The following is an 18850-nucleotide window of genomic DNA, read 5'->3' on the forward strand; positions in this document are numbered from 1 at the left end:
CACAGTTTCAGATAACTTTATTGATCAAACTGTTGTTCTGGTGCCAAAAAATGACAACAGTAGTTGTAATTCTGTTTATGTACAAGTGCTTTTTTAGAAACTCAACAATATGGCACGCAAAACAGCAGGAGAATCTTGCAACAGAGCAGTAACAGAGCTTATTGACAGAAAATAAATTGACAGAGAGGCTTTATGGATTTTGGGAGAGAACATAACGAGCTGTGGAAAGTCAAACAAAAGGAACAGTGGGGTAGACGGGGAGGAAGCCCTTAATAAGAAGAGTTCATCAATAAACCCAAAAACATGTAAGAGGAAGGATTTCTAGTGTGGATTTTGATCTTTATTCTACAGATTACATTTTTGTTGTATTTCTACAACAAATTTAAAACAAGACCAAAATGATACACCCTCCATGTAATACTTTCCATCTAATCAAAGTCTGGGCTTTCAGCTTCAAAGAGCTTCCTTTACATTAGTCATGCTGCATAATTTTCCCCTGTATTACAATTAGTTCGTGTCGCAAAGTAGTATGGTCAACATCCACAACCAGTGTTCAGTTCCTCAGATTTCACTCAGCTCCTTTTCTGGCTGTATCTGTTTCCGACATGGAGTTTTGGACTTTTCTCTCTGGCTTGTGACCCATTTTTTTTTTTGATTAACTTAGTTGGGGAAACTCAATTAAAAACATTCATGCCCTGCAAATTTCGGCAGATTTTTGTTAGTTTCATGAGCTGGACCCACATTTATATAGAAACAAATAAACAAATACATAATCAACTAAACAGTAGGGTCTGAATCCATAGTCTATATGAAAGTTTTGTTTTTTTTGAATGGAAGTATGGAAATCAATGCCCTTTTCCAAGATATTCCAATGTTTTGGGAATATATTTGTCTTGACTCATAACTTAGGAAAAAAGAACTTGATAGAAAGATAACGCTCTGCGACCTGTCCAGGGTGTACCCCGCCTTCGCCCAACAGTAGCCAGGACAGGCTCTCGCAGCCCTGTGACCCCAAATGGGACAGAATGGGTTATGAAAATGGATGGATGGAGGAAGAAAACCCAGAATCACAGATCCTGCTTCTCCACATCACACAGTAGAAGGAACCCATATATCCTTCTTCACATTTGCAAAGAATTATAATGTGCTTCACTTTGAAGACACTTTGAATGACTTATCAATGAACGTTTTTTATCACAATATGTGGTAATTTTGTCTTTCTTTTCAGAAAAGCTCAAGTTTAATACTTTTCAATTTTCCACATTAGGCTTAATATGTGAGCTGTGCAATAAACATAAAAAAACAAAACAATAACACCAGCAAAAAATGTTTAAAGAGCTGAAGTTGAATCTGGAAAAAAAGATCAGGTTTTAGACGTGTTCAATAGTTTTTGAGTGCCCTCTACTGGGATTATGTTTATTCTCAATTTAAAAAGACAAATTCCTCACTGTAGGAAACACCCACAAACCCTTAAGGGCTATAAAAAAAAACGGCATATTTTCCAAAAAAGACAAAGCACAAATTTTGCTTGTAGTGTATGATTGTCTGTTAAAATCTGTCAAATCTGTTACATTGTCATGAAATGGTTTGATAAGGACAAACTGAGTTAGATTCTACTAACATACATCAAAAATAAAGAGGAAACAAAATAGGTTAAGTAGAATTAATTGTCACCTTAATGGATGATTTTTCTTTAAATCTCCACTATCCATTTGGTAAAGTGCATCTAATTGTGTTTTCCTTTAAGCTCATCATGTAGCCAGAAATTGAAGGTAAAACAAAGTGTGGATGTTAAAAGTCCATTCAGGCTAAACCTCAGTTTCCCCCGACCAGGTGAAACGGAGCGTTAGTCCCATAGAGTGGTGTGACTATGGTGAGCGGCTCCTGGTTTCTTCCGTTGATGATTGGCCATGGGTTAAAGTAGGGGAAAACGGGCTCACTGAATTTTGCATCGGAGAAAGTAAAAAGATGGCTCATGTCTTCCGCGTCATAGAAGGCTACTTCACCTCGACCATAGTCCAGATAGACCCCCACCCTTCGAGGGGGTTTAGGAGGGTGTATCAAGCTGTCATCCGTGTCAGTGCATGCTTCGTACTCGCTTGTGCCGTTGCCTTTGTCCCTCAACACCAGGGTCCAGAAACCATCCTGGGGACAGAGGCTGATCTCCTCTTTCCTGTTGACGGATCCATTGACCACCCCAAGACCCCACGCTGTCTTACAGCCCACCTCCACCTCCCAGTAGTGTCTGCCGGAGGAAAAGGCTTCAGAGCCCAGGACGATGTTGTAGCGGGTGAAGCGTTCAGGGTTATTGGGCAGGTTGGACTGGATTTTTCCCACATGAACACTGGTGCGACAGGGAGACACCCACAGACAGGGGTAGGCCGTTTTCGGGTCAAGGGTCACCCGGGCAATAACTGGAGACAAAACAAAATAAAAGCAAAAAAAAATGTCTAAGGAACAAGCACACTTACAGACTAAATTTAGAGGTCAGAAAAAAATCTCTTAACTCAAATTTCAACTGTGATGGCTCTTTAGTAGAGATCCAACAATACATTTTTCCTACGATTCAGATCAGACCTCAATATTTGGGTCACAGTTTAGTTTCAGTACGATTTATGATTTGTTTATTACAAAAGAACAAAAAAAATTCAGAAAAACATTTTTTAAATTTGCTAATATGCAAATCAGAGTGAAGAAAAACCTTTCAGTTGGATCATGGTATAATGTAATAAAACAATAAATCCTTAAATTTAGTGCAACACGTGCCTGGCAATTTCAAGGTAAACATTGAACCACGATTCGGTTCAATGGTTTAACATACAATTTGGTTTTTAACTGAGAGAGGTGAGAAACCAATTATTTAGAAGAATCATGAAAGTGGCTTTTGATTGAAAACTTATTGTTGGGCTGTAAACCGTTGTTTATTTTACAAAGACATTTTTTTTAAACCTGAATTTATTTTGTTTTAATATTATTATTATAAACGAGAGGTTAAAATTACATTAAAATAATTGGATGTTTCCAGTTCAGGCCGAGCTGTGGCTTCTTACTTGGTTGAAAAAGTGAAGTTATTTTCCTCCAGATTGTGTACTGCAGAGGTCCCAAAAACTCTCCTGACTGCAGATCGACGCCAACCTCAACACGGCGCTCAAACAAACTCTCAGTTCTGCAAAAAAAACAAGAGAAACCATTATGAAACAATTTTAGTTATATTTGTGATTAAGCAGAAAATAATTACCGCTTTTTTGTCATTAGTTATTCAGATCATGATCAGTAAATCCAGGAAGGTTTTAAAATCTCAACTCAGACCTGGAATCCACATGCGTGGACATCCCATTTTGGGTTATATTACCACAGTAGTTCATTCTGCTTAACTAGACTGTGACCACGTGGGTAGAAGGTTAGCTCAAATATCAGGTCTTAAGAAGTTACAACAAATGAATAACCAAAACGTAGAAAAACACTTGCTAGTAATCATTAAAATGATTATATTAAGAATGATGACAAATAATTATATCCCTGACTTCCTCATTTATGAGTGCTGTCATACAGACACTACCGCTTCTACTAAAATCCCACAGTATTAAAACATTTGGTTTGACCCAATCCCCTCTTCGCTACAGTCATTGTGAGTTTTCTCCAAGTGCTTGCTGTGTGTGTTCCACACTAATCTGTCATTATGGCAGAACGTTTCTACGTGTCAGCCCAAAGAACATCTAATTAGAAGTCTTACAGTTTGTTTAAATGTAACTTTGCCGTGCGCTGTGGAGAGACGAGTGTCTGTTCAAAACACTGTCCTTGTGTAATCTTTCTCACTGTGTGGCCATGCACATTCATTTCCCAGAAATCAGCAGGTGTTTGTGTATGGTCACTACTGGTTTCTCTTCACCACCGCCTTTGAGTCTGTACACAGACTTCCCATGAGGGCAGCAGATTCTTCCAAGCTTTGACCAAAGTTTGATCAAAAACAATGAGATGATTGTCAACAAAGGAGCCACTTAAGGAGAGAACTGAACTCTTAATGATAACCGAAAGATTTCATATAAACTTTGTAATTCTCTTTGTGGCAAGTGTTTTTGTATTTAAATTGTTGGTTTGATAGACTGTTGGAGAAAGACAAAATTAGTCTCAGCAACATTCTGTAAAATCATCTGCAGTCAGGAATGATCCACAAAAACAAACTAAGGATCTGAGGCTTAAGCTTTAAGCTCTACCATATTTGTTTTTGTGTTGGGGGGGGGGGGTGTTCTGTTCTGCCTCTTTTCTTCACTGATGATTTTACTTACTAACAATCACAGCAGCATTTATTTCTCTGATGGCCTTCCGTTTATTAAAGATTCATGGTTTTAGCTGCACCATGTCAGATTCTCCGTTTTGGTTTTGTCGTGATTACGTTTTGGTCGTATTTTAGTGTACTTGAGTTTGGGATCTGTTACGCTTGCCTCTAGGTCCTCTATTAAACACATCCTGACCCCGGAGCTTGGACAGGGACGCTGTCTTTCATCATATAAAGCTATGTTTACAGCGGCAACGCGCGTTCAAGTGACCACTTTCAATGAAAAGTCTATGTAAACATGCGTACACTCATGTAGCTACGCACATTTTTAGCACCATCTTTGGGATCTGCGTACATGATGCAAGGCCATTGACTGCTCGTTGAAAGTTAAACCAGGTTAAACTTTGGCCAATCAGGCTCTCGGATTTGTTTGTGATGTACGGTAGCATCCCTTTTAATTCACACACTTCAACATTTCGCACCAAGCCTCTTCCACTTGTAGACGGTGGACATGTGCTAGTCAACAATAAAGAAAAAGAAGAAGGAGCCCCTCCCTGTTTGTCGATTGTGAACACCATGGGCAAAACTTGTATTCAAGATTTGGTGTTTAGTCTGTTCTTAAACACGCGACACATGCCCGGTGTGAACCTAGCTTAACACAGTTGCTCATTTATATGAGATAAATCACTTTCTTCATGAAATCATGGAATCTCCATATCTGATGGTTCTAAATGCAGACGTGACTCTCCACTGAGAACAGAGTCTGAGATGCAGCTCTAACTTTTCTGGTCATCAACAGACTGCCGTCATGTTCAGGGTGAACCTCGCCTTCACCCAACAGAAGCTGGGTTGGCTCCAGCCCAACCCCGTCACCCCAAAAATGGATTCAGCGGGTTCTGAAGATGGGTGGATATTTTGTTTGTCTTTGGAATATTTCTTTGAAAACTTGTAAGGTGATCAGTCTCACTGCAGCATGGCAGACTAAAAAAACAGAAAGAAAACAGACATATTTGCATTGAAGGATTCCTCTCAAACCCGTCCTGACATTTTTGCTGTTGTAAAATATCGTAGTAAATCACAGATTCGTTTTTGGTTATTTTAAATCAGGTCCCAATATGTCACATTCCAGAATTAGGACATGATGTACTTTGTTATATTTTTTACTTGATGTAAAAGGTTGGTTAGCCTTTCTGTTTTTGTGTGGCAACTCACTGGCATTACATGTGTTGAGTCATTGGACCACAATTGGCTTCTGCCTGTTTTAACTAGAATGACTGATCGCAAAACAAATATGGTATATTTTGTGATGGCACAATACAGAAACTTCACATGACCTAGAAATAGTGGTTGCTGCAGGAAACCACTTCCATTGAAAGATCTTGATTGCATAAGAGATACTCACACTCCGATGAAGTCTTTGATTCCCTGAAACAGAGCAGATCAGATGGTTACGTAAATCTTTGGTAAAACCTGTTGAGAATTTGTACCTGGCATCAAATGTGACTCATAGTCCCACACTCACACTCACATCTTTTGATCTATTTTCACAGTATTCCCAGTGGTCTTTTAATCATCATTATGCTGTTTTAGCCAAACAAAAAAAAGTTGTAATTTTCTAGAACATATTTTCTTTCAGCAGGAGTTACTTAGAAATTTGCCTCCAAGTTGTGTGTGGGACTATTGGTATGGAGTAAGCCCGCCCCCACTTCCTGTCATCCATCTGTTGACAGGTCTTTCTGTTAGCTTACAGCCTCTCACTACTGCCTACCCAACATTACCAGTGCAACAAAAAAATGGAAAACAGTGTTGAAGCTATCCAGCCATCCAGTTTTGAGCCAGATGCCAGCTCAGACGAGGAAAACAAAGATGTACATGATTTGCTTAGATAAGATTTGCTTTTTTATTTTCATTGTCCATTTTACAATGAAATTGAAGGATGGATCTAGTCGTGAATGCATCAGAATAGAGCAGAGCAGGGAACTTATGGCTTGCCATAGTAGCTTCTCTGTGACAGCTACAAGCTTTTTCCAACTGCATTTTTTCATCTGCTCCTGATTCGCACTTATTTGAGTAAAGAAATACTTTGAAATGCAATTTTACTAATTTCTTTATATATGTCCTCCATCATCAGAAAAAGGCCACAAGATGTTAAAAAACACAATTTTTATCAGAGTGGGTCTTTAAATGTGTATCTTTCAATGAGTATTGGTGAAATAATAGGAAACCTTACTTCTTATTTTCTCCCTCACCTTGAGCTGTTCTGGATTTTCTTCCTCCCTGAGTTTAAGGCGAAATTTCTCAGCTGTGTTTTCCAGTTGGCTAATTTGCTCCGTGGCTTTGGTGAGCGCCTCTTCCAGCTGACTGAGCTTCTCTGCTTTCTCCCTCTGCAGTTTCTCCTTGATGCGCTCCTCTTCCTCGAGCAGGAACTCCTTCAGACGAACAAACTCGGCATTGACCACTTCCTCCAGGTCCCCAGCTCTTTCCTGAAACACACCAAAGAAACTTCAGTTAGCACAGCAAAGACCCAGTCAAAGGTCTATTCTGTTTATACAAACCAAGTTTCAAAAATATTTATTACATTTTTGTTTCAAGCATGTTATCTTAACTAGATAAACCAGTGGAAAATACACTGATTGTTTATACTTTATGGGTCCAAAAGAAGGTTTTTTTCCCTCTTTATCCAGCAACACCTTCTTTCTACGCATTTTGGCTTTAAAGATCAAATGTGCTTTAGTTCTTGTCATGAGTGGGTGGGCGTGTGAATGTTGTTAGTTGTGAACAAGTCAGTCTTGCATAAGAAAGCCAGGGCTTTGCTTGCAAAAACAAAACAAAACTGGTTCTTACTTTGCTGACTAAAGATGGCACAAAGCAACGAGAAAATTACTTTTCATAACAGAAAAAGATTTATGAATATTTGATGATGCTCGATGACAAAGAAAAGCTTAAAAAATAAATAGGAAGCTGCAGTGAAAACTTTGTTTTTTTGTGTTTTTTACCTGTTCTTGTGGCATTTTTCTCATGATGGAAGACATAATAGAAAAATTAAACTCAAAATAACATTTCTATGCATTTCTTTATTCAAATTGTTGGGAATCAGGAGCAGATGACAAAAGGCAATTGGAAAAAGCCTGTTGCTGTGACGTAGAAGCAACAACGTTAAGCCATAAGTTTCTTGCTCCACTCCACTTGGATGCATCTACTTCTAGACAAATGGATCCATGTTTTTCTTCGTTTTCCTGGTCCAACCTGGAATCTGGCTCAAACTTGAACGGCTGGATAGCTGCAATATTGCTCGCTGTTTTTTACTGCATGGCTAATGTTAGGCTGAGGTTGTGAGGGGCTGTTAGCGAGTGGCAGTGAGTAAATAAAAAGATTATGGGGAGTGGGGGAAGGCTTACTCCGCGCCAGCAGTCCCGCCCACAACTCAGAGGCAAATTTATAATAAACTACTGCTTGTCAGCAGCAGAAACTATTTCCATAACAACACAAGATTTTTGTTAAAAACGGCATAATCATATTTAAAAGACCACCGAGAACATTTTCCCAATAGATGAAAGAATGATTAGAACGGGTCTTTTATACAAAGCATTTCAAAAGGTAACAATAAAAAAGGTCTCAGAATGCTAAAAACAAAGAGACTTGACAGATAAAACAAAGGTGGAGGACATTTATGCCGTAAGAAAACATTATAACTTAACTTGGCCCTTCTCGTTGTCTTTGTGCAATTATGGAGACGACCAAACTTAAGAGAGGTAAAATAAAAGTTCCTCAAAAAGGTCATTTTAATTCATCTCTAAACCAAAATCATGCTAAGAATGTTCTTAGATTTTACGTCAAAAACAATTTCATGGTTATTATGTACTACAAAAAGGGTCTTTTAAGACAACTAAAAAAAAACAATTCAAGAAGCCACAATGCAGACTGAAAATTCAATGATTTCACTTTCCACACAGATGGAAGAGCAAGCAGGAAAAGACAGACAGAGAAACTTCCTCTCAGCCTCACTCACCCACATCCTGTCATACTGAGAAAAAAAAACACAAGTGAAACTCAGTGAATCTGCACAACAAGTGGGGCAAACGGACAGGCTGACACTTTTGAACAGATGTGAAGCAGTGACAAATGCAGTTATCTGCTGCTGCACGCTGTATAGATTAAAAACCCTCGTCTGCAGGGGAAAGCTGCAGTCGAGGAGGGGAGCCACCAGTCTGTCTGAACATACGTGTGCGTTTCCAACACGGATTTGACGAATGCTGAGACTGACGTGTCTGAATGTTTATGGACTTTTTTTAAAAATCACACGCCCAAGCTAGAACCATGCTGAGACCAAGCAGGTGTGTCAGCAGCAGCCATATGATGAATCATTCGTCTGTCTCACCTGTCAGACACTCACAGATGGAGGAATGCAGCGTCTCCTAACAACCATCTTTCAGGAACACTAACATGTACCTTAATGCGGAGGATCTTCTCATTGGTCTGGCTCTGGAAGTGCGTGGCGTTCTCAGTATGCAGCTGAACTCTCTCCAAAGCCGTGGTGAGCTTGTCCTGACATAACCAAAAGGATCACATGCAAAGTGTTATTACAGAATCAGGTCAGTAAACAGGAAGACGTTCAAAAATAAGCAGATAACTTGGTTGAAATGAGAGTCATGAGACAGCCGCAGAGCTGCTCTTATAGGAACTCTGACCCAACAAATGGGAACTTGGAGCCAGCAAAACATGTCGAAACACACAGAGAAGTCAACATAACCACAGAGAGTCAGTTGTGAGAGATATGGGGGGAAGGAACTCACACAGATCTGCTGGATTCCTGAAAAAATACTGTTCAAATGGATGGGAAGCTTAAAAACCTAAGGGGTGTTTCAAACTGTGTCTGAGTAAAACTGGTTTGACATTTTCTGACTTAAAATTCAGTCTCTATAGCTGCTGGTTTTCAGGATAATAACTATATATGGCAAGAAATTAAACTGGATATGTTATCCTAGAAGATATATATCAAGCCTAACTGTGAGGATTTACCCTGTAGTTTTCAAAGGCCTCTGTGATGGGGATGACGTTGTGGGTCTTGTGGTCTCGGCTCATCCCGCACACCAGGCAGATGGGCAGCTGGTCGTCCTCACAGTACAGCTTCAGCTTCTCCTCGTGTTCTTCACACATGTCCATCACCAGCCAGTGTCCGATGGACGACACCTCGCTGCTTAGGCTGGACCCGGCCCTCCGTTCCTCCTGCATCTCCGGTGCACCTTCGCGATCCTCCCCGGGTGTCCACGGAGCTGCGTCCGTGGCGCGCGCTCTGCGAACGCTCTCCACGACGTTGCACAGGAGCGAGTTCGGGCGAAGTTTGCGAGTGCACGACTTCCTACACTTCGGACAGTTGGAAAAATCGTCGGCTTTGGCTTCCCAGCACTGGACGATGCACACCTTGCAGAAGTGGTGTCCGCACTCGAGGATCACCGGGTCATGGAACAGCTCCAGACACACCGGACAAGTGAGTTCCGTGTGGAGCTCCTCAAGCGCGTTGGCTTCCGCCATTCTCTGCAGAGCTCATAATCATTGAGGCAAGTTACTACTAGACTCCGGCTATGAGGCGCTCAGCTCATTCTGAGAAAGCGAGGGTGTGGTTTGAGGCGCGCAACAGAGAATTTATTGTCAGGATGATGACAGAGGGCGTGTAGAAACGAGTTAGTGCAGCTGCGCAATGAGGAAGACCCGACAGGGCGCGTGACTGCAACGAAAATGGCATAAAAAGGCATAAAAATATTATTTTTTTGAATATGCCGTTTGTATTTTAAAAGAAATGTAAACAAGGAAAGGGGTTAACAATATCAAATAAAAGGAAAAACGCATTTATCTTCTATATTGCAGTATTACCATACTTGTGTATCTGCCAAAGAAACTCAAAATTCTGTGTGAAAAGACAAAACCTTTTACAGACTTTAAGTAATTGTTCTTGACAGTAAATAATTATAACATGATTTGAAAAGTTATGGTTTCCAAATGTCATACCTCTAATTGGCCAGTAGATGGCAGTGATAAACAAAAACTACATGCGCTGTTGTTCGTGATGTAAAGAAACTCATCTGCATCTGGTTTAAGTAGATTTTCTTTATAGACAAAGATATTCATACATTTTTAATGTTTTAACTATTTTGTATAATGTGAAAAATATTTTGCACTCGTAAAAACCTCAATTATGATTCATGAAGAAAAAATGTTTGTTTGAACAAGAACAGAATTGTGCCAAAACAAAAAGATGAACATTTAGTGAGGCCATTGTCAAAATAGCACATATATTGTATAAAAAGATTTAAAAAAAGTAATCATTCCTAGCACTTGGATACTTTTAGATAATTGCAGTTTGGCTGTTTTCCTTTCATTTTGACATTTGTTGTTGTTTTATTGAAGCAGAATGAAATTGTGTTTGGAAAAAAAACACTTAAAAAAATTCATCTGAAGCTGTTCTCAGACATGACTGATACCAGACAATGTTAGCATTGGCTGGATAAAGCTGAACTCAAAGACAACACATGGACACGGGTCATGACAGGTGGAAGCTCTTAGTGCTTCCAAGATCAGTAAAGGCTAGGATTGACCAAACCAGACAAGACTCCAGGTGAAACAGAGAGACACCCCAAAGACAATCTAGCACATAACAGCAGGGTGTAAGATGCCAGCAGGCAGAACAAACTTGGGTTCCCATTACCAAGTAACTGGCATAGATGACAGAAATATCTGTGCCAAGTCTGGGCTGGAAGTCCCATGATCAAGATGTGAAACACCTCTGGAGGTAGTAGAGGAAGACCAAGGTAGGATCCTGTGGGACTTCTAGATAGACAGACACAAGGATTATAACAAGAGGAGATGCAAAATGTGAAGGCATCAGTGGTCGCTGTGGTTTACTGAAGTGAATCAGTGGTGTGAAAGGAGAAAAAAAAAAAAACGAGTGGTTCTATTTACTGACGTCTTTTAGCCAGATGCTGGCATCTGATCGAGGCACCCACACAGCAGAAAGTTGGAGAAAACCATGCTAAGTGGAGACATGAGTATGATCACTGGAGGAATGCTTCATTAATAACAGGGTGACTAGAGCTCAGTGTTTCAAGAACCCCCTAAAGAAATTAAAACCTTATTTCCTACTAATGATGCAGTGGGACGAAATGACTAACAGTCTGGAAGACATTGTGATCCACAGGCAAATAATAATAAAGCAAAGACTGGAATATATTTTGTGATAGCTTGATTTTAATTTTTTCCAACAGTGTGACAACAAAAACATACAAAAATGTCACTTTAGTCAGGAAAACAAGACCTTCACAGGAGTTTACTTTTGATAAAATGATATAAAAACAAGTATTTGTGATGATAATAATAAATAAATCCAGGCTGAACATACAAATTGCTGAGGTTTTACATTTGTACTATATATCTAAACATTTGTTTGCATTAAAAATCCCCCCCCCCCCTCCAGAATGACACACTCCTCAGCTGCACTCTGTCAATCATCTGGCTTGTGTTGGAGGCTCTACAACTCTAGAAGCATTGGTGTTTTTTGAGCTGTTCCACGTCGCTGAAGCCCCTCCCACAGTTGGAGCAGTGCATTGTTGTCTTTTCGTTGGTGTGTATGAGCTGGTGTCTCTTTAAATACTCCACGCGGCTGAAGCGCTTGCCGCACACCTCGCAGCCGTACGGCCGCTCCCCCGTGTGGATGCGCTGATGCCGCTCCAGGTTGCCAAGGCGACTGAAGCTGCGTCCGCACTGCTGGCAGCGGTGCGGCCTCTCGCCTGTGTGCACCAGATGGTGGCGCTCCAGCGAGCGCGAGTGTGTGAAGCGTTTGCCGCAGATCTCGCAGCAGTGCGGCCGCTCGGCCACGCAGGCGCACTCGTGGTTCTTCAGCGCCCAGGCGTGGCTGAATGTGTTGCCGCAGTGGGCGCATGGGAAAAGACTGTCCTCTCCTCCGCTGCTCTGTAAATGAGCGTCACCTAGTGGACAAGGGTGCTCCTCCAGCTCTCCCTGTGAAGTGAACCCTCCTCCGCACTGTGGGCAGAAGTGGAGGAGGTCCCCACTTCCGTCTTCTTCTTCTTCTACACTCTCAGCAACACTATTTGGGGTGGACAGGTGCGGCACTTTCTCTAGCTCCGCCTGCTCCACAGTCTCCTCTTTAGGTGTAGCTGCAGCTGAGTCGCCCTCTGCAAGTTTCTTTGACCAGCCTGACTTCGGCTTTCCTTCATCAGTCCCACATGCCCTCACTCCATCCTTCCCTTTGGCTTGCCTCGTCTGGTCCTCCTTCTGCAGAGTGGGAGGCTGTGACTCCAGCTCTCCTTCTTGCTCCAGACCATCAAGGCCGATGTACTTTGGCGCCAAGCCGATCCCACTGGCTCGCACCATCTCGGAGTCGCGCTGCAAAGCCGTCACCGCAGCCTGTTCGTGCCCTCTCTCCACTTTCAATGCCGACTCCAGTCCCCGCAGCTCATCCATAGTCATGCCGTTTCCTGAGAGCTCTGCAGAGCCCCCTCCCCACTCATCGTCCTCTTTTTGTCTTGAATGAAGAGTTGAAGGCTGATTCGACAGCTCTGAAGGGGGTTACACAGAGGGAAGGAGGGAAACTCAAGCAATGACTTTGTGTCAACTACTGATCTTTGAAGATTTGACTAACCTTCAGTCTGGACTTTGGGGCCGGTGCAGAGGTTCTGGTTGGGCAGACCCATCTTCAAAGCCTCCTTGATGAACTGCAGGGAGGCCGGCTGATAGCTCTGTGTTTCAATAAACTGAACAAAGAATTAAAGAGGATAAGACAAGCAGAAACCTGAGCTTTTCATCTATAAATCAAATTAATCAATACAATAGATCTACCTAATTTTAATAACCTTTAGAAAACTAGAGCTGCATTCACACATATGCGTGTTGACCTGTTAAATTAACATTAACAAAATGCTTCACCATAAAGCGGCTAAAGTTGATGGATCACTCAGTTAGTTGAATAAAGGATCCAATTTTGGCCACTTTTAAAAAGCCCGTCTGATAATCCTGTGCTGATTAAAGGCCAGCACTTCAAAGAGCCATATAATGTTGCTATGGAAACAGACAATACAATAAAATGACACTGATCTGCCTGCAAACCTCAACTTAAGTTTACTGATTTCAGTTCAATGCTGCTGAATTCTGGAAGAGTCTTAAAAAGCACTTTATATTTCCTTGTGTATGAAATATAAATTGCTTTTGCCATAGGCAAATAAAAAAAAAGACTCCTCGAAAGGTATCAACAATGAACTGGCGTCAAATAAAAATGTACTTTCAGAGAGAAAATAGAAAAAAAATGAAGCTTAAAGACTCATTTCAATAGAATAGATCAAAGACGATCAGGGTGGGACTTTAATCTGTTTGTGATTTCTGACATTAAAAGCAGATAAAGGATTGTACACTAGACTATAAAGTTCAGAGTTAACTTTAGAAAGTTTAGCAAAACACCTGTTGACAGGTGCAGAAGAAGGAGCAAAGATATAAAGGTGCCATTTTTTTTATTGCATTATTTGCCCTTCAAAATAAGTCTGTTGATTAGTGATATGAAAATTGTTGGATTTTAATTTATTATGGATTTCTCTGTCTTTAAGAAGGTAGCAAACTATTTTCTGCACGTCTGTGTCGAGGTTTTTTTTTTTTTTTTTTTTTTAAATCACACCAGTAAATGACTCAACGCAAAAATATATTAAATATCACCACTACAAATAAAAGAAGAGGTAGGAATGTGGGACATCACAGATTGGCATCCTCAATGTCTGCATACTAATAAGAGTGTTATGGTTAGTAGAGCATATCCAGCATCGCTTAATGCTAAATAACTTTCAGTTGAAATGATGGACAAACGTCATCATCAAATCAGGGATGTCCCATAATAGCTACCTTTTCATGTTTCATGTTTCGTCTTAATGTGTTTCATTTTTTAACCTTTTATTTTGATTTCTGTAAATCAGTTTTGCTTTCCAAAATTTTTCCTTTCTATTTCATTTACATTTATTTTGTATTATTTATTTAGCTTTTTTCGCTGTTGGTGTGATCTTTAACATGTTTTAGCGTTGAGTGATTTGTTAGTGAGATATGTCCTTCAGGGCCACCGTAGTTTTTGGTTTCTAATCCTTTCGTCAGAGGACTGGGATGTGTGCTGGTTCTAAAGGAGGTCTGCGTTTTGGATGTGTGGATCAGTATTTGAGATTTGAGGAGCTCCACTCGAGCAGCAGCTTTCTCTTTCTCCTCTACATCTGTGCAGTGATTTGGTGGCAAAAAACAAACAAATTCGAGCTGAACTTTAGCGCAATCGTCCCTCATCTGTGAGGAGGCTGCATAGAGATCCACTTTCTCCTCCTCCTTCGAGGAAGCCTGTCTCCCTCACCTCCTCTTTGATGTTGGCTGTCTCCTCCCCCTCACCGCTGCGGCCGCCCTCCCCTTCCTCATCTTCCACCATCCCTCCCTCCTCCTCCTCTTCCTCTTCTTCTTCTTCATCCCGGGGGAGTTGGACAAGGTACATCTCTCTGGCTTCGTTACCCCCTCTTCGCCCTGCTACCACGCTCAGAGCTCCTCCGCCACCTCCTCCTCCCCCACCACCTCCTCCTCCTCCTCCTTCCTCCCACACACCTCCAGGCCAGCCTTTGCTATAGGTTGCTGCTGGGCTCCTTTTCGACTTGCCTCCTGCAAAGAAGGGAGAACGGTGAAGGACGGGTGGGAGGAAGGTGGAGAGACAGAGGACACAGGGAGGCGGCACGTGAAATATGGAGGTGTGAGATCAGTGGGAGGAGATTAATGGAAGGCAGAGAAGTGAAAGATGAAGGAGAAAAGAGGGTGGAGATGGGGAAGATGGAGAGGTTCAAGGGGCAGACGGGAGCAGGAGGGAAAAAGAAGAGCGGTGAGAAGGAGAGAAGAAAGTGCACGTGGGAGGGAGGAGTGAGCAGGATGAACGATTGAGGAGAGGGGGTGTAAAAGGACATGGAGGAGTGCAGGAGGAGATGATTGAAGGAGGGCAGGAAGAGAGGAAAAGCATATAGAAAGAGACAAAAACAAGGGGAGAGAATGAAGAGGTGCAAAAGAGGAGAAAGACGTGAAGGGGGTGCAATTATGCAGATTGATGGAGAGAAGTGGGAGAGGAGGAGGAGCAGGAGTCCATGTTGTGCAGTGGGATGAAGGAGAAAAGAGAACAAGAAGAGGTGGGGGTAGGAAGAGAGGAGTGGGAAGGAGGAAGGGAGCCAGAAGGAGGTTGGGGGAGGGAGAGGAGCAAGGCAGGAAGGAAGGGAGGGAGGGAGCAAAGGCACAGAGGAGTGGGAGGGATTGAGCACAGTGGGAAGAGGAGAGAGAGGGGGAGGTGAAGGACAGAAGGAGCCATCATGAGGAGGAGGAGGCGGATGAGGAAAGAAGGAGGAGGAGGAGGAGGGGGGAGATCAGCTTTCGCCAGATGGTTCCGACTAAACAAGTGTCTCCATGTAAGCCTGGGTTTCTGTCACAGACACACACACTGTGCCACAAACACACTTATTCAGAGAGGCGTCACGAGAATCCGGTTACCGGCTGTGTCCCCTCTGCGCCGGAGCCTCCCCCCTGCCTCCTCCGCCGCCGTCAGTCCAGCCTTGCGGCGGCTGGCCGCCCAGCCCATCCCGTACTTGCGCTCCGTCCTCAGCTTGTTCTCGGTGAGCTTCAGCCGCAGTCTGAGAGCCTCGTTCTCCTTCCGGTTGAGCGCCAGCTCCGCCAGGTAGCCGCTCACCGTCTCCTGGAAGAGTTTGCTGATCTCGCAGACGGAGGCTCGGATCAGGCTGTCCATGACGGCCGTTAGGTGCGTCTCAAACGTGGTCACGGACTCCTCCATCGTCCTCCTTGCTGGGTTCGGACGCCGACGGGCACCGTGTCTCACGCGATTTCCACCATCTGAACCATTTCATACGTCAAATGGAAACGTTAGCTTATTTCCGTCTCCTCAATCTACTGTGATTCTATGTTTCCAAAAGTGACAACGAAGTTTAAAAACACTGAATCAATGCATGAACCCGGCGAGTTTCCCGGTAAACTTGCATAAAATGATGTACTATATCCGAGTAGATAAACAGCGTTTAGAAGTGCTAACGTAACAGTTCTGCTAATTTAGCTCCGAATACGCACCTTAAGGGAGAAAAGGAAGTGGACTTTGTTGAGTTTGGAGTGAAGGCGCCCTTTGGGTTTGGGTTTCAAACTACAGCTTAGCAGTTGAACAACGCGTCGATAACAGCAACGCGGCTAACTTGGGCTTTCTCTTTCCCAGCCTGTCTGCTTCCACTGTTTTGCTCCTCGCCTCTTTAAGTGCTGCTTCTGATGCGAGACAAAGCTGCGCATGCCCAGTACCGTAAATACTCGACCGTGAGGAGCAGCCGCACGCGCAAAAAAAGTCCCAACAGAGCGGCCCCCAAAATTAAAGACAAGAAAAAGAAAAGGTGATATAAACGGGAAAGGGTTTTACAAATAAATAAAAACTAAAGTAAAACAGGGAAAATATATTAAGTGACATATGCTTGTACTATTACAATTTAGATGGTAATAAAAGAGTAATAATAAGACACAGCTTCAACACGGGGCAGAAGTAAGTCAAGAACAAAACAAAGGTACCACTTATTAATTAAATGCAGAGCAATACCATAGCAAATGGAAATGACAGAATATATAATCAGATGTTCAGAAACAAAAGGGAGGAAAAAAGAAAAAGATACACTGAACACAAAACAAGTCTGCTGTGCCCTGAAGGCTGCTCATATAAAACGGCTCTACTTTAAAGTTGTGAATCCAAATAAATCCCTATCTCCATTGTTTAAAAGTAATTTTAAAAATTAATTTTCCCCAGAATGGCAAATGTTTTTTACATTGAAATGTGAACTCTGATGGCATTAAGATAAATAAAGTCATAATGTCAGAGAGGCCAGACTGAGAGGGTTGGGATATAACCAGGTTCAATGCTGAATATATTGGTAGAAAGAGGCCAAGACTATAGCTGTTTACGGTAAGCGGTTTATGGATGTGGTGAACAAAGAAATGAAGGTATTGCTGGTGTTAGAGTAGAGGATGCAGAAGACAGGGTTGGATGGAGGAAGCTGATTTGCCGTGGCAACCCCTGAAGATAAAAGGCAAAAAGAAGAAGAAAAACACATCAACACAAATATGATGACCACAACAAGATTAATGTCATTTAAGAAAAAAGTTCAAATTTTTATTGGTAAAAACACTCAAACGTTTATTAAATATGTAAACTTCAACACAGACAATGTCAAACTGTTGCAAATTTACAGAAATATCTGGCTTTTTTGCTGTATAGCAGAGAAAGAAAACGTCATATGACAATAAAAAGAAAGGAGAGAAAGTGAAGAAACGAAATGAACATGTTTAGCCCTTTACAATGCCATCAGAGAACCAAAGTTCTTTACAATAAAAAAAAGAGAAAGGATAAAAAAAAATATCCAGTAAGTTAAAAAAATAGTACAAAATTAAAATGCATGAAAGACAAATAAAAATAATAATAATAATAATCCTCCTGTCCATAAGGAAATATACAATGAACAGATTTTACAATACAAGGACTTGGTTTCTAACACTAAAACAAAATACTTCACTCAACTGATTGATGCAAATAAGGGAAATTCCAAAATGCTGTTTTCTCTAATGGATAATGTCTTTCAACCCCGTAACAGTTTTCCCCCTCATTTTTATTCAGATGAGCACTGTAATTCTCTTCAATTATTCTTTAACCAGAAAATTCTAGATATCCATCAGCATCTCCATTCCTCCACCTCTCCTCCCACCCCGTCTGACTCATTTTCTGTAACTCATACATTCACTTCCTTTTTCCTCCCTGATCCCAGTGAAATTTCCCACCTCATCCATAAGTCCAAACCATCCACATGTTTGCTAGATCCCCTACCAACATCCCTGGTTAAATCCTGCCTTCCTTCTCTTCTTCCTTTCATTTGTGCCATTATTCACTCCTCATTGACATCAGGTATTGTCCCCTCACTCCTCAAGATCGCTGCCGTCAGACCCATCCTAAAAAAACCCGGCTCAGACCCCAATTCCTTTCATAATCTTCGTCCTATTTCTAACCTCCCCTTCATTTCAAAAATTCTTGAAAAAATAGTCGCCTCCCAACTTTCCCATCATCTCACCCAAAATGATCTTTTTGAACCCTTTCAATCTGGTTTCCGTCCCCTTCATAGCACAGAAACTGCCCTACTAAAAATCACCAATGACCTTCTCCTTGCAGCTGATTCTGGACTCTTCACCATCCTCATCCTCCTCGACTTGAGCGCAGCATTTGACACCATATCTCACTCCATCCTCCTCCACAGACTTTCAGCCCTCAGTATCGAGTCCACCCCCCTCCGCTGGTTTCATTCTTATTTTTCAAGCCGCACTCAGTTTATTCAACTGAATTCTTTCAAATCCCAACCCTCACTCATTTCATCTGGTGTTCCTCAAGGTTCTGTTCTTGGTCCCCTCCTCTTCATTACCTACCTGCTACCCCTTGGCAATATATTTCGTAAATTCAATATTGATTTTCATTGTTTCGCGGATGACACT

General features: G+C 41.8%; 2 protein-coding genes across 5 annotated transcripts; both read right to left on the reverse strand.

The window, feature by feature from the left end:
* LOC101167374 (zinc-binding protein A33) lies at positions 1 to 9931 on the reverse strand. Its single transcript, XM_011480111.3, has 6 exons — positions 9296 to 9931; positions 8726 to 8821; positions 6526 to 6759; positions 5679 to 5701; positions 3051 to 3166; positions 1 to 2414 (listed from the first exon to the last, which is right to left on the reverse strand). The coding sequence occupies exons 1-6, from the start codon at positions 9806 to 9808 to the stop codon at positions 1816 to 1818; spliced, it is 1581 nt and encodes a 526-aa protein (XP_011478413.1). The 5' UTR covers positions 9809 to 9931; the 3' UTR covers positions 1 to 1815.
* A 1565-nt stretch (positions 9932 to 11496) lies between these two features.
* On the reverse strand, positions 11497 to 17699 carry LOC101167628 (zinc finger and SCAN domain-containing protein 22). Of its 4 annotated transcripts, none has more exons than XM_023959125.1 (5): positions 16412 to 17699; positions 15919 to 16180; positions 14903 to 14956; positions 12930 to 13041; positions 11497 to 12846 (listed from the first exon to the last, which is right to left on the reverse strand). In XM_023959125.1, exons 4-5 carry the CDS (start codon positions 12979 to 12981, stop codon positions 11807 to 11809), a joined length of 1092 nt encoding a protein of 363 aa, XP_023814893.1. In that variant the 5' UTR covers positions 12982 to 13041; positions 14903 to 14956; positions 15919 to 16180; positions 16412 to 17699; the 3' UTR covers positions 11497 to 11806. The 4 variants fall into 4 exon arrangements, with proteins under 4 accessions (XP_023814893.1, XP_023814892.1, XP_023814894.1 ...); XM_023959124.1 differs by having other exon boundaries at positions 15824 to 16180; XM_023959126.1 differs by lacking the exons at positions 15919 to 16180; positions 16412 to 17699 and having other exon boundaries at positions 14903 to 15548.
* Positions 17700 to 18850: the final 1151 nt, after the last annotated feature.

The sequence above is a fragment of the Oryzias latipes genome, chromosome 10 (assembly GCF_002234675.1).
Source record: "Oryzias latipes chromosome 10, ASM223467v1".
Lineage (NCBI taxonomy): Eukaryota > Metazoa > Chordata > Actinopteri > Beloniformes > Adrianichthyidae > Oryzias > Oryzias latipes.